The 11,011-nt window shown below is 39.8% G+C and overlaps 1 protein-coding gene across 1 annotated transcript; it reads left to right on the top strand.

The window, feature by feature from the left end:
* The first annotated feature begins 248 nt into the window (after nt 1-248).
* Nucleotides 249-2,363, top strand: LOC122017704 (transcription factor NIGT1-like). Its single transcript, XM_042575376.1, has 5 exons — nt 249-501; nt 593-813; nt 879-1,167; nt 1,253-1,329; nt 1,906-2,363. Exons 1-5 carry the CDS (start codon nt 378-380, stop codon nt 2,248-2,250), a joined length of 1,056 nt encoding a protein of 351 aa, XP_042431310.1. The 5' UTR covers nt 249-377; the 3' UTR covers nt 2,251-2,363.
* The last annotated feature ends 8,648 nt before the right edge of the window (nt 2,364-11,011 follow it).

Here is an 11,011-nt window from a genome sequence, read left to right as displayed (position 1 = left end):
ATGGACCTCGCAGCCAGATCCCCACCGTCCGCCTCCGATCTTATCACACCAACGTCAGCACCGGCGCCAACACACACAACGCTACGAAATCGCATTTCGACCTGCAACTCGCATACCCATTTGGCACCCTTCTCTATTAACCCATTTAATGTTTATTTATTTGCAACATCTCGCGAGTCTACCCACCGCCGCAACCCCACCTTCCAAACCAATCCGATCCGATCCCTCATCCTTTATCAGAAAAGATTCGGTTTTTATTTCTACGCGACGACCCGCCCCCGATCCCTCACTTGCTCTCTCCTCTTCTTCGATCCTTTCTTGGATTCCAAGCCACCCATCGAAGACCAAATCGCCGGAGAGGATTCGCCCAGATCGAGATGGAGATGGTCGAGCGCGGGCAGCGGTTCCGCCATGACTACATCCGCGCGCTCGAGGAGGAGCGCAAGAAGATCGAGGTCTTCCAGAGAGAGCTGCCGCTTTGCCTTCAACTCGTCACGCAAGGTTCGAATCCTCTTCTTCTTCTTCTTCTTCTTCCGGTCCGATTTTTGGTTATTTCTTGTGTTCGATTCGTGAAATGGCGGTGACGGTGCAGCGATCGAGAGCGTGGAGGAGCAGATGTGTGAGGAGGAGAGGTTATTGAGCGGTAATGAGCCGGTATTGGCAGAGTTCATCCCTCTGAAACCGAGCTTAGCGTCGACGGCGGAGGAGGAGGTGGAGAGAGGTGAGCAGGCGGCCAGCGGCTCTGATGCGAAGCCGGACTGGCTAAGATCTGTCCATCTATGGAATCAGTGCGCCGACACTGGCCCGAGAGTGGTGAGCTGATTCATTGAGTTTTCCCCCTCTCTTTGTGTAGGTTTTCATTTGTTGCTGGATTGCAGGAACCGCCGGTGAAGCCCATAGCTGTGAACCTGAAGAAGATGGGCGGCGCTTTCAAACCTTTTGAGCGAGAGAAGCACGCTGCCCCTCCGCCGGTGGCGTCGACAGCAGCGGCCGCTAGTTCTACAACTAGCGCCAGTGGTAGCCGAGGATGCGGCGAAAACGGTAGCACCAGAGGAGACAAGGAGAAGGAAAGGCAATCTCAGACCAATCGAAAAACCAGACGCTGCTGGTCGCCGGAGCTCCACCACCGCTTCGTCGACGCCCTTCAACTGCTCGGTGGTGCCCATGGTAACCCCCACAATCCACATCTTTCATCCTCACGCCTCATTTCAAGACAAAATTCTAAATTTTGGATTCAATTAATTCATCTCAGTTGCAACCCCGAAGCAGATCCGCGAGCTGATGAAGGTGAATGGGCTCACCAACGACGAAGTCAAGAGCCATTTGCAGGTAATTTGGACACCACTTTTCTTTCCTTTTTTTTTTATCATATCACGCAAGCAAAGAATCGGATTCTCGCCATGAATGATTCCTCATGAAGCTTGATGTTTGTTTTTGCTTGAAGACAAAGATCTCTTTAGCTGTTATCTACCCAATTAAGGATAACTTGTTACCAACAAATTAATTGAATTCCTCATGGAGCTCTGATTCTTCTTGTTTATTCCACCATACTTCGTGCTCTACTTTGATTCTTCCACAAAAGGTTAGTTGCCGCCATTCACAAACCATCTTTTATTCATGGCCGAATAGCTTGGTTAGTGCCAAGAGTAGTAGTTCTCTAGAATGTGACCAACTGTGATAAGGCTGAGAGCTCCCAATTGGCGTATTAGGTTCATGGATTAGCATCCAGATCGATAGATTCCAGATATTGTTTATGCGTGGACCGCAATAATCTCGGCGGACCCAGTGATCGTACAAACCATTCAAGTCCTTGATGGAGAGAGATTCTCTGCATCCAAGTTTTTTATATAGACCGACAACTGTGAAATTTTCCAAGAGATTGATAAGTTCCTTCGTATTGTTCAGAAATACCGACTGCACAATAGACGATCAGGCATGGCAGCTCAGAGCACCAGCAGCACCAGCAGCACCCCGGCGCCGCAGATTGTGTTGGTCGGTGGCATTTTGGTCCCGCCGCCGCAGCCGCCTACGGGTGGTTCTTGTGCTCCTCCCGGCGGAGTCTATGCGCCGGTGGCAAGACACTACCCATCGGAGTCGAGGTCTCCGAAGCAGCAAGCGACACAAGTATTGCCCGGAACATGCAGTGGAGATAGAGATGATGACAGTGATGACGACGATGAAGTGACCAACTCTGCGTCCCTTTCTGCCTCTGCAACTTCCCAAACGACGATAGCGTCGCCTTCCTTTTGAATCATGAATGAATCCATTTTCTTCTGTGAATTCTCTCGGTTGGTTTGTGAGTTTTGCGACCAGAGTTCCATTCCTGTATCTGTGTGGGTAAAAATCTAAAGTTTTGTTGTCTATCATTGGCCCAACGCATTCAAAATCCAGTTGTTTCGCAGAATAGTTTATATAAATTAAAATAATCTTCGAGTAGAAAATCTAGCGAGAAAGTTCTTATAAAGAATTCATTTCCTGTCATATCAAGTGAATGGCAGATAATGAGATGCCAACGGCTTGTGTTTGTGATGAGAATTTTTCTAAAGGTATATCCGTTATACTAACAATCTTTTTCATGTAAATATAAATATATAAATGTTAGGTATATAATAGGATAAATCTTAAATATTTATTCATAAGAATCGACTTACTAGAAACAGACTGACAAAAAGTTAATTTAGCTTGTGTCAAATTTTGAAGTACCACAACGCCATAATAACGAGTAGCTACATCCTTTCTTTATAATATCAATGTTAAATTTGAAGTCAAGTTTTCGTTCTTCTCGTTCATTTGAATCATTGCTCCTCAGGAAAAAAGTAGATCCAATTCTAATCCATCTCCAACGTGCTACTTAAATATCCTACTCTTCTCTGTTTAGGATTTAAAAACATTATCACCTAGGCAACTTACAATTGTTATGGCATTATTGATTGAACAAAAATTAAAGGCATGTTAAATTATGAAATTATCAAAAAGACATCTATTTTTTGAAAAATAAATCGGGCATCCCACTTTTAGAAAATACCCTTTAGTCTCAGCACTGTTATAACTATTTATAATATAACAAAGTATATGTTCCAATGTGTAATAACTTTTTTTTTTACCAAACAATGTACAACCATTAATATAATATTATTGTAATATTCTAGTGGCTATTTAATAGTTTCTATAATTATGTAGCATAACTATATAGCAGCTAATTAATCTAGTAGTATAACTATTTTAAATAATTTTTGACCAATTTAAAATAATTTTATTGTATTTTAATAATTTGTGACCAAATTAATAATGAGTATTTTGATATAATAATATACCAGATAACAGTTAGTTATTAATTTTTACAATTATGTAATAGCTACCTAGTTTCAACAACTACTTTAAAGTAATTTTGATAAATTTAAATTTATTTTGATAAAGTTTCAACAACCGTTGATGCAATCAGAGTTTAAGGTCGTCGCTCGACCATTGATGTAGATAAGGATTTAAGGTCACCGTTTGACCCTTAGGAAAGACGAGGGTTTAAGATCATCGTTCGACCGTTCATGTAGACTAGGGTTTAAGGTCGTTGCTCGACCATTGACGTATACTAGGGTTTAAGGTCACCGCACGACTGTTGCTGAAGGCCAGGGTTTAAGGTCGTCGTTCGACCGTTGATGTAGACTAGGGTTTAAGGTCGACGCTCAACCGCTGATGTAGACCAGGGTTTAAGGTCGCTGCTCGACCGCTGATGTAAATCAGGGTTTAAGGTCAATGCTCGACCGTTGATGTAGACTAGGCGAAGAGTAGGGTTTAAGGTCGTTGTTTGACCGTTGATGAAGACTAGGGTTTGTTGGAGCAATCCCGATGGTCCGTGTGACCATGTGTTTTGGTGTTTGGGCAAAGGATTTAAGTTAGGTTCACCATTGTTATTTGATATGTGTATGTGAGTGTGCAGGTTTGCAGGATACACATATGACTCAGCTTGATGGCTTCGGGTCCGGTGAAGGATGAAGCATCCGAGGGACCGTGGACAAGGCAGCAAGGACAAGGGTCGAGGGAAGCGACTTCGAGGCATACGCGAAGGATGACATTAGGGACGAGCCGCGAGCTTGGATGCATCCGAGGGACGAGAGCCAAAGGAAGTAGGCTTGAAGACTAAAGGTCAAGGCTGCAATGAAGGGTCAAGTGAGTCGTGAGGGTACGAGTGCATGAGAGATTGTACTCAGGGTAAAATCCTAGGGTTAGAGTTTTACTGTAGCAGTTATTATATCAGCACAGTAGCAATTACTGTAGCAGTCGGCTGGTGAAAACAGCAGTCGACTGATGTAGTCGACTGGACAGTCGACTGATGTAGTCGACTGGACAGTCGACTGGGAGTGAACATAATGCTTCTGTTCGCTCAACTAGTGTGGAGCAGTCGACTGCTAGTTTTATCAGTCGATTGGTATCGAGCCGTTGGGATGTAACGGTCGAATTTCCAATGCTTATGTTCGCTCGACCAGTATGGAGCAGTCGACTGCTAGTTTTATCAGTCGATTGGTATCGAGTCGTTGGGATGTAACGGTCGAATTTCCACAGAGGGCAGTCGACTGATGATTTTAGCAGTCGACTGGTAGGCGGGATTTTCCAACCCGTTGCCTATATAACCAATGCTTGGAAGCTTGGTTATAGTTGACGAAATTAGTGGTGGTAAATCATAATTAGTAGTCTACTAGTCTCAAGAGTCTTGGTTGGTATTGTTGTTAGGTTTCTCCACCCACAAGGAGCGACTTGAGATAGCCGGAGTTTGCCGGGGGCTAATCCACCGACGGATAGAGATTATCCACCTCAAGGACACGCCGTGGAGTAGGAGTAAGCAATCTCCGAACCACGTTAAATGATCATGTAGCTTGGTTTGATTTCTTTCTTGTCTTTAGATTTCTTTGTATTCATATTAGTTTATATTTTCGCTACGTAAACTAACAAGTGTAGGAAGTGAGTATTTAGGGATGCCGTCTATCCAACCCTCCTTCAAGTCGACTACTAATCCCCTACAAGTGGTATCAGAGCAAGGTTGCTCTCCGTCGGACTAACCGTTGAGGAAGCAAGAAGATGACCGACCTGATAGAACCTCCGAAGTTCGAAGGAGAAGCTTATGGGGCATCACGTTTTAATTGGTGAAAATGAAGAACTTCTTCGAGATGGATTGGGACACGATGATGGTCATCGAGGAACCATTCGAAGTCCCGATGGACAAGAAAGGAAAGAAGCTCCGACCACGACATTGGACGGAGGAGCAAACCACACGATATAAGGCAAATTCAAAGATAATATCAATGTTGATTAAAATTTTGCCCTCTAACGTGATAAGTCGTATAGGTGAATACAAGAACACCCACGAGTTTTGGAGTAAGTTGAAGAAAGTTCTAGGAGAGGAACTTTTGCCTACACATGAAGAGGTATAGCCCAAGGAGATGGATTCAATTACTCATGGAGAGGAGGTTGAGCAACCGGAAGTTGAGCCATGCTCAACATCCGAGGAGGAGAAGAAGGATAAGGTATCATCTACATCCTCAAAGGGTGAAGAAGAATCCAAGACGAATGAAGAAGAGGTCTTGGAGGTCAACCTAGTGAGCATCTCAACCGAAGCAAAGTCAAAAGACAACATCATTTGCTTCGGGTGCAATGAGAAGGGGCACTACAAGAGTAGGTGTCCATTGGGTAAGAAGAAGGTAATTTCTAAACTCATTCAAGTTAATTTAAACACTAACAAGGGTTGGAGGAATGAAGAAGCTCAAAGAAGGAGAATGCGCATTGTATGCTTCACATGTGGGGAGAGGGGACACTACCACACAAAATGCCCCAAGAAGAGGGATATCAAGAAGCTTGCGCATCTAAAGAAATGGGAGAAGAAGAAGAAAAACTCAAGTCAAGGGGGAGTTTCAAGGGTAAGGGAGGTATATCCTAACTTGAATTGCAATTCAAGGTTTAATTCTTATACTCCCGTGCATGCTAGGAATAATTTTCATTATTTACCCATGCAAAATTTTAGTTTCAAATATCATGATAGAAGTAGGGCTAATTTAGATCAAAACCCTAAGGTATCTATGCATGATAAATCTAGAAACGGTAGACCTAAGGAGACCCTAGGCATTAATCCCAAGAAGGGGAGACACATGCCTAGGAAGGGTAGGTCTAGGAATGTCCAAGGTGGGCATATCAACTCTAGGGTTAGGGACCTAGAAAATGAAAATCAAACTTTGAAGGCAAAGCTTGATAAGTTCAAGAAAACCCTAGAAAGATTCAATATTAGATCTAAGGGTTTAGGTATGGTGTTGGGTAGCCAAAGACTCAACAATGATAGATCGGGTGTGGGATACCGATCTAATGTCTCCAATGCTAAGGTAAAGTCTTATGCTAAGGTTGCATATGACTATAGCAAGGAGAAGCCAATAAATGGAAAGAGAAAGTCATTTAAAGGTAAGGTTAAATTAACCAAGGATAAGGTGTCCAAGGTTACAAATGTTAGGTTTGTAGGCCAAGTGTCACCGGAGGTGCACCGATGTGGTCTAGCAATTGTTAATGAGTCACCTAGGGAGGTGGTAAGGCTAAGAGCTCTAGGGGAAGCTCAAAGAGTCAATTTGGGGCTCATGGAAAATGTATCTCAAGTGGGTACTATTTGGGATTCTAGGTTGGGTCATGGAATGTGCCAAGTAGTTTAGAGACGGACTTGAGTCTCAAACATAGGGAATTGGCACACATGGGTTATGTTTCATGCAAGGAATATGACATTGGGATCATATTACATGATAATTGATTTTGGATGTATAGATGTCATATAAACCAATGCTATGGATGCATTGTGGGTTAGTATGAGCAAATACATCAAGAGCAAGTCAAAACTAGGACTTTAGGTCAAGGTTCAATTGAACTTTTTAGCTAGTTTTGTGTTTTGTGTTAATCTTAGGATTTGTGATAAATATATTTTTGTATATATTTTTCTCAAGTAGACATTGATATAATAGATCTCTCCATAAAATTTGAGAATTTTTAGAGATCTGTGGGATTTCTGGTGTATTTCTGAGGTTGGTCTAAAAAGGTTGATTTTTTGAGAAATAGCGTACCAGTTGATTGGTACAATTACCAGTCGACTGGTAACACTGTTTTTGAGCACAAAATATCTCTTTAAGATCATTTCAATAAGTGTAGTCAACTGATACTTCTGGCAGTCGACTGATACCAGTCTGAAATTGTTTTCAGAATTGGATTTTGACCAGGTCAGCTTGTATATGTGTATGAGATCCATGGGGAATAAATACACGAGTTTAGGGTCAATTTGATGATAAAGTTTTCAACAATTGGGATATTGTTGGAGCTTTTTGATATTAGGCAAAGGGGGAGAAGTAATGTTTAGTTGGGAAAACCTTAAGCCTCTGTTTACTTAGAGGTAAGGAAACTAAAATAAGAGAAAAGTTTCCTTCTAGAAATTTTTTTATTATTTACTTGATTAAAACTTTAAAGCGGATGGAATTGTATTCCTTCGGCGGATATATTTTTGAGGAAAATTTATCCCGTCCAAATCGGACGGAAAGACAAAGGAAAGAAAAGTAAATAAAATGAAATCGCATAAATATCCCTAACTTTCCTTTTCTCTTCCACCAAATCTGCGATTCTGGCTCCTTACCCACACAACGACGATTTCTGCCTCCACACCCAACGGCGATTTCTGCCTCCACACCCAACGATGCCTCCGCTAAATCGCCTATTTCTTCTTCCTTCTCACCTGCAGACTCTTCTTCTTCGTCCTCACCCGTCAACTCCTCCTTCGGTCCGTCTTTTTCTCTTCCGAGACTGTTGTAGTTGCTCCGACATTATTGTAAGTGCTCTTCTTCTACGATTGCTTAGCCAATGCTTTGTGTTGAGTTTTCCTTCTTTGTGATTGCAGTAAGTTTGATTTTACTCATTTCTTCTTCCTTCTCACCTGCGGACTCTTCTTCTTCCTCCTCACCCATCGACTCCTTTGTCGATCCCTCTTTTTCTCTTCTGAGATTGCTACAGTTGCTCCAATATTGTTGCTAAGATTGATTCACAACTGTTGTAAGTGCTCTTCTTCTATGATTGCTTAGCGACTGATTTGTGTTGAGTTTTTCTTCTTGTGATTGCAGTAAGTTTGATGTTATTCATTTCTATCTTCCTGCTTTGTGTTGAGTTTTCCTTCTTGTGATTGCAGTAAGTTTGCTCTATCTTCTTGTTGAGTTACTCATTTCTATCTTCGTTTTGATCTTACCAGTAATTAGAAAACTCTAATTAGAGGAAATATAATTTTCCTAATTTCTATAACTCTTATTAGATGAAATAAAACTCTGATTTCTACTTAATTTTAATTTCTATCTTTGTTTTTTATTTTTATTTTTATTTTATTGATTTCTATCGTTTAGATGAAATATAACGTTTTTTATAGCAACCTTGTTGAATTTATTATAATAGTCTATTTTTATTATTTATCTTTCAATAGATTTGATGAGATGGAGTGGGATAATGGTGAAGGAGATTATCCGAATGTTAATGATTGTTATGAGGAGAATAATGATACTCTAGATGAGAGTTCAGATGATGAAGTTTTCATAAATAGAAATTGTTTAGTTATTCTTGCGATGATGTTGAAGAATATTAATAAGTATGTAGATAAAGGTCTAATGGAGAATGATGAGCAAAAAGATGATGCAAGACGTATTTTGTTGCACAACCTTATGACATCTAATGAGGTATGTCGTAGCATTCTTAAGGTAAGTGTGGATGGCTTTGTTCGCTTGTGTGAACTATTAAAGCACAACACAAGGGTAAAAGCCAATAGGAATTCAAGTATTGAAGAGAAGGTTGCTAAGTTTTTATATTTGCTTGGTCATGATGTCAAGCATCGAGAGTTGAGTTTTTTTTTCGTCGAAGTACAAGAACTATTAATAATCATTTTCATGAAGTCTTAAAATCTATTATTGGACTTCATGCTGAATTTATAAAGCAACCAGATGGTTCTGAAATCCCTCCGCTTATACAGAGTAGCAGTAGATTCTACCCTTACTTCAAGGTAACACTCATTTTGATCATTTTGAATTTTAGAAGGTTTGTAAGGTACTTTGTAGCTAAATATGCTCATTGTCTCCTAATTGTAGGATTGTGTTGGTGCATTAGATGGAACTCATATACGTGTTAAGGTATCTGATGAAGATGCACCTAGATATCGAGGAAGAAAGGATTGGCCAACTACAAATGTGTTGGCGGCATGCTCCTTCGACCTGAAGTTCACATATATTTTATCTGGGTGGGAAGGAACTGCATCTGATTCTCGAATTGTCAAAAATGCTCTATCTAGACGTGATAAATTATTAATTCCTCATGGTATTTAATTTACAATTAATGTTCCTTGGTGGGCAATGTTTGGAAGTAAATATGATTAAACTATATCCTTTGTTTGTTGTAGGTAAATATTATTTAGTTGACTCTAGATTTATGTTGAAGAGGGGTTTAATTACCCCTTATCGAGGAATTCGTTATCACTTAAAGGAATACTCGACATGCATCTCTCATTGCAAAAGAGTTATTCAATCTTAGGCATGCATCTCTTCGCAATGCAATCAAGAGAGCTTTTGGGGTTCTAAAGAAGAGGTTTCCCATTATTGCTAGCGGAACAAAACCTCACTATGAAATTAACATTCGCACAGACATTATCTTAGCATGTTGTATTCTTCATAATTTCTTAATGGGTGTGGATCCAGATGAGAGGTTGATTAGTGAAGTGGATCATGAATTAAGTGTAAATTATGACAATGAAGTGAGTTGCAATGAGAGACAAGATGATGACTGGAGTCAAGGGAATATGATCAGGGATAACATAGCTAATGTTATGTGGTCGGATTATAATAATAACTAAAGAAGATTTATTTGGTTTTATTAAGAAAATTATGAGAGCGGTTTGATGTAGCATACTAATTAATAATGCTTAATTTGAACAATGTGATGATTTGAACATGCTATTGGTAAATCTTAATACTGGATGTTCTATTATTGAATATGAATTTTTATGCATTGATTATGTTTGTTAATCCAATATTATACAGTTGAATGTTACTAGATTATAACTATGAATAAGATTTAATTTTTTTTCATGGTCACATGTGAATTTGATGCAGGTATTGAGTAGAAATGAGTTCTACGGTCGAACAAGTCAAAAAGGATATGATTAAGTGGATTGATGAAATGGATAAAATTTTTATAGATGTTATGTTAGATCAACAAGTTAATGGCAACCGAGTAGGTAGCACTTTCACGTCTACTGCATACAAAGAAATGGTTGTCATTTGTCGTGAGAAGACTAAAATTCCATTGACAAAGGACCATTTGAAGAATAGAATGAAAACATTGAAGACTAACTTTAATTCATGTTACGATTTGTTTAAAAATGCAAGTGGAGTTCAATGGCATGCTGAGAGTAAGAGGTTTGAGGCCGAGGAAGAAGTTTGGAAGCAACTTATTGATGTAAGTATTAATGATAGATATTTCATTTTATATTTTGTCAGTTTATATAACCATTATGTTTATGATTAATTTTATTTTTATCTAGGCTAATCCATCAATTAAGAAGTGGAGATATACCTCTGCACCTCATTATGAGAAGTTGTTTGAGTTATTTGCTTATGACAGAGCGAATGGTCAAGGAGCTTCCACTGCTGCCGAAAGAAATGTTGAAATTATTCAAGAGGAAGAACAAAGAGATGATATACATGTGAGTTCTGAAGTAGACCTTGATAGTTCACCATTTGTCGAAGGATTAAAGAAGAGAAAAATTACATCTGTTGATGCTTATGGTAATAAGAAAAGTTCAGCCCTCGACTTAAGTATCAAGGAAGTGGTTGCTGCAATTGACTGTTCAAGTTCAGTTATCGAGAATAAGCCATTTCGTCAACAAAAGTTAAATGAGAAACTCTATAAAGATTTAGTTTCTGTTGGTGTTCCAGATGAAAATATACTTGATGTTTATCTATTCCTAGGAGAGAAT

Source organism: Zingiber officinale, chromosome 8B (genome assembly GCF_018446385.1).
Source record: "Zingiber officinale cultivar Zhangliang chromosome 8B, Zo_v1.1, whole genome shotgun sequence".
Lineage (NCBI taxonomy): Eukaryota > Viridiplantae > Streptophyta > Magnoliopsida > Zingiberales > Zingiberaceae > Zingiber > Zingiber officinale.
Note: the sequence above shows the minus strand (reverse complement) of the source record. Positions and strands in the feature narration are given on the sequence as shown.

Excerpts from the sequence above, each read along its gene's own strand:
- LOC122017704 (XM_042575376.1), top strand. The coding sequence starts at position 378 with ATGGAGATGGTCGAGCGCGGGCAGCGGTTCCGCCATGACTACATCCGC. Across the intron at positions 1,168-1,252 it reads ACTGCTCGGTGGTGCCCATG|TTGCAACCCCGAAGCAGATC; the intron begins GTAACCCCCACA and ends AATTCATCTCAG. Across the intron at positions 1,330-1,905 it reads AAGTCAAGAGCCATTTGCAG|AAATACCGACTGCACAATAG; the intron begins GTAATTTGGACA and ends CGTATTGTTCAG.